Source organism: Papaver somniferum, chromosome 2, assembly GCF_003573695.1.
Source record: "Papaver somniferum cultivar HN1 chromosome 2, ASM357369v1, whole genome shotgun sequence".
In the NCBI taxonomy this organism is placed as follows: Eukaryota; Viridiplantae; Streptophyta; class Magnoliopsida; order Ranunculales; family Papaveraceae; genus Papaver; species Papaver somniferum.
The window spans coordinates 103,085,047-103,089,124 of record NC_039359.1 but is presented as its reverse complement, the minus strand read 5'-3'; the positions used below and the strand labels follow the sequence as shown (position 1 = coordinate 103,089,124).

Here is a 4,078-nt window from a genome sequence, read left to right as displayed (position 1 = left end):
CTTCACTTCCTCCAGCAACTCCAACTTCATTTCCTCCAGTAAAAAGTACACCTTCACTCCCTCCACCAACTCCAACTTCACTTTTATTAACTTCACTTGTATTCCTTGCATTTGCACCCAATGGTTTTGTGTAACGAGGTTGCGAAGTGGGATCACTAGAAGGTGTTACTTCTATTGATCTTTTCTACCTCTTTTCTTTTCTGTTCAAAGATAAACAAGACCAAAAACCAAAAGAAGATAAGTAAAAAACGGTTGGGAAATCTTGACACAACCTAGCCGTGACAATGAAAACGGCTAGGAAATATGGATAGTCCCAAACGCAAACAATATTACGGATGGGATATTTAGTAACCGACCGAGACATAAAAATAATAACGGCTAGGAAATATGGATTGTCCCAGACGCAAACAATATTACAGATGGGATTTTGAGTTATCGACCAAGACGTAAAAAGAATAACGTCTGGGAGAAAAAAATTGCGCATTGGTTACTCATATTACGGATAGAAAAACCTAGCCGTCATATAAAATCAGCTAGTTTCTAAGTTTTACGGTTTCGAAAACTAATTACGGATAGGAAAAACCAAGACGTAACCATTACCGCTGAAAAAAAATTCGAACACAGGACAATATACGGCTAGGAATAACCCATCTGTAAATAACTTGTTGCAGATGGGATTTATCAATCTCGTACGCATCGACTATTTAACGGCATAGAGTTCTAAAATATCGCAACCGTAATATTTATAAACGGCTGGGAGTTCTTAGATATCCCAATCATGATACATATACACGGCTGGGAAACCAAAAAATCCCAACCGTGAGACCTATTTACGGCTGGGAATACAAGAACTCCCAGCCGTAAGCATTTTCAGAAACTGTTTTTTCAGACCTAAAATTCTCGAAACCAACTGAATAATCAATAAAACGCTTAAATAAAGAGTGGGTATTTCAATTCATACCTTATTGTTTTCATGTCAGGAGTCTCGGTGGCTGGTGCATCTCCTTCATTCACTTCCACTTCATCTTCACTTTCTATTTCATTTGTTGAAGTTGGTTTCTCTGCTTTAGGAGGAGGTTGGTTCGACGAAAAATGACCTAAATTTTCCTCTGCTTTCATGCTTTTATAGAATGAGTGTAATCGACGACGATTTTTTTTTGGATCGACGATTAATCGTTGATAAACGAAGAATGGACGAAGAAAAGAAGATGAAGGAAAAGAGAAAAAAAGAAAAAAGAAAAAGAAGAATGGGAGGGCTGAAGGGTGACAGTTTTTTTCGTCTTCTAATAAATTTTCTGTTTTCTTTTTTTATTGGATTAGGTAGTTAATGGGAGGGTAGAAGGATAATAAATAAAAATGATTGAGGGTGTTTTTAAACTTTTACACTAACATGATCTCCCTCTATACCATTTAATCTCCGGTTAGTAATTTAAGCCCCAAAATCCCACCCCCTACATCCCCAATAATACAAAAGGCATTCAGAAATTGGTTCCTCATTCCAATTTCATTTTTTCTTTCTAGCAATTCTCATGCACGTTGGTCAAGTCTCTACAGCCACATAGTACATTATGCAGTGGGTGGATACTGGTTACCATAGTACATTATGCCATCAACAGCTGGCCCCAGCAATTTAAAATCCCTGACTGATCAGACACGTAACAGCTTTCAATTTCCACATTCAAAGACAACAACATTTAATAGCTCGACCTTGACCTTGACTTAACCTGTCATAACGCGACTCACAGCACATGACTCAACTCTATTTTACTGGTAATTCTTCACCTTCACAACATCAAAGCTCAACCTACTCAGAAGTCAAATTAGGAACCACAAACGATAACGGGCTCACCCCAATGTCTCTGTTTTCTCCCTCTAACTCTCATGATTATACAGTCAGCTATAACCATCAGCGCTGCACCTAATTACATGTCAAAACAAAATTAGTAAAAAGCACTATTCTATCTAGACGGAGTAATTTGATATGTGCCCAAGAGAGAGTTTATTTGGGTGATATATAAAAAAGAAAAAAAAATTATTTCAGGAAAACATTTGGGACGAAACTGTTCTTACAAATACATAAAGGGGAACGAGTTGCTAAAATATAATATTTCATTTTTATTAAGTAGGGCATCTTTGATTCGATGCTAATTAGCTTTCAAAGTAGCTATACATATAGTATGCTAGATTTCTAAGGCTTGAGATTATTGGGGGTCGCGGTAGTTTCAGCAGCCAAGGCTTTGGCTTGAGCAGCAGAATAGCAACAGTTGTAGCAATGTCCTCTGTAGTACCCACGGCCGTCACAACAGCCATGTCGGCATCTGTAACCACCTCCTCTACCTCCACCACCACGCCCACCTCCATAACGGTGCCCCCTTCCATTACCAGAGGATCCACCGCCACCAGGGGATCCGTATTCACCGCCACCAGGGGATCCGTAATCACCGTTACCTGAGTAACCACCGTTTCCTCCGTACTTGGCATCTTGCAGACCACTTTTCTTTGCTGTCTCATCTTTTGCTGCATTAATACACAGAAGTTTATCGGAATAAGATGCCAACCATCCATATGAAAAGAATTGCACAGAAATTTATACTAAGATTTCATAATTGTCGTTACTTACTTGTTTTTGCAGCCAAATCCTTAGCAGCTAAAACCTCAGAAGAGATTAGTGTCACAACAGCAAACAAAAGACCCAACAAAATAAAAATTCTGCCATTGTTTCCGGTACCCATTTTTACCAAATACTCTCTCCCTTTTAATTATGGAATATTTGTATTGGTGTAGAGAAGGATGAGGAAATGAGTGTGACTTTGAACTCTCTTTATACACATGGAAAAGAAGATAGACGACGCAAATTGACTAATGAAGTCGTGTAGAATTTAATAGAAGGCTATTATTGGGGTGTCACACTCCACACAGAGGCTTCATTTGGATTCTTTATGTTCAAAAAAATGGTTATGGGATATCCTAACACATATACAAAATGTCTAGATTATCCTTTAACTAAAATAAAAATTTAAAAAGCGTAGAAGTGATTTTACGTCCAGGTTTTAATTAATTCTAACCGTAGAATTTTATTCGCATGTAGTTTTACGTCCAGGTTTGGATTAGTTCCAACCGTAGAAGCTCATTTTACGTCCAGGTTTCTTTTAATTCCAACCGTAGAAGTGATTTTACGTCCAGGTTTGGATTATTTTCAACCGTAGAAGTGATTTTACGTCCAGGTTTGGATTAATTCCAACCGTAGAATTTTAGTTGCATGCAGTTTTACGTCCAGGTTTGAATTAGTTCCAACCGTAGAAGCTCATTTTACGCCCAGGTTCTTTTTAATTCCAACCGTAGAATCTGATTTTATGTCTAGTTTTCTTTTAATTCCAACCGTAGAAGTGATTTTACGTCCAGGTTTGGATTATTTCCAACCGTAGAAGTGATTTTACGTCCAGGTTTGGATTAATTCCAACTGTAGAAGTTTATTTTACGGCCAGTTTTTCTTCCCACAAAAACTTTGTCCCAGAATTCACCAAGTATACAACAAAATTCATTAATTTAATTTTTATCTAATTAAATTAAATTAAAATTAACTAAATAAGGGTTGTTTAGTCATTACAAAATTATTTTAGATAAGGGGTTTCTGATATTACTTATGAGTGACCCGTTTTTGTCCTATTAAGTGACGTCCCTCTAATGGAATGTGACGCCCTAATAATAATCTTCATTTAATAGCTAGAGAGAGTATTGGTCAAAATTGGGGTATAGACAAGAAAATGTAGTTGGGTGTTGAGCTTTGGGGTCTCCATGATAAATAAGTTATATATCGAAATCGATCTTATCTTCTTCTCCCATCAAAGCTCAAAATCCACTTGAATTCACCATGTTTGCACTTTCATGCAAATTATGTAATTTGTAGTTCTATAGCCCACTGCTGATGGTTTTTTTCACAAAGGAATGGATTTCGGAGAATATTTTACTCAAAGGATAGATCATTGTATCTCCATATCAACCACAGATCGATCTATTATGTATAAGCAATATAGTCTATTGAAACTTGGAAGTGTTACTTTAAGCATTTTTAAAGAAC

At 37.0% G+C, this 4,078-nt stretch overlaps 1 protein-coding gene across 1 annotated transcript; it reads right to left on the bottom strand.

Moving 5' to 3' along the window:
- Window positions 1-2,015: 2,015 nt before the first annotated feature.
- LOC113348629 (glycine-rich protein HC1-like) lies at window positions 2,016-2,832 on the bottom strand. Its single transcript, XM_026592473.1, has 2 exons — window positions 2,621-2,832; window positions 2,016-2,517 (listed from the first exon to the last, which is right to left on the bottom strand). Exons 1-2 carry the CDS (start codon window positions 2,730-2,732, stop codon window positions 2,189-2,191), a joined length of 441 nt encoding a protein of 146 aa, XP_026448258.1. The 5' UTR covers window positions 2,733-2,832; the 3' UTR covers window positions 2,016-2,188.
- Window positions 2,833-4,078: the final 1,246 nt, after the last annotated feature.

Bases quoted from the DNA above. Each gene is read 5' to 3' on its own strand.
- LOC113348629 (XM_026592473.1), bottom strand. From the start codon at position 2,732: ATGGGTACCGGAAACAATGGCAGAATTTTTATTTTGTTGGGTCTTTTG. The intron at 2,518-2,620 runs GTAAGTAACGAC...GTATTAATGCAG, and splicing joins GGATTTGGCTGCAAAAACAA to CAAAAGATGAGACAGCAAAG.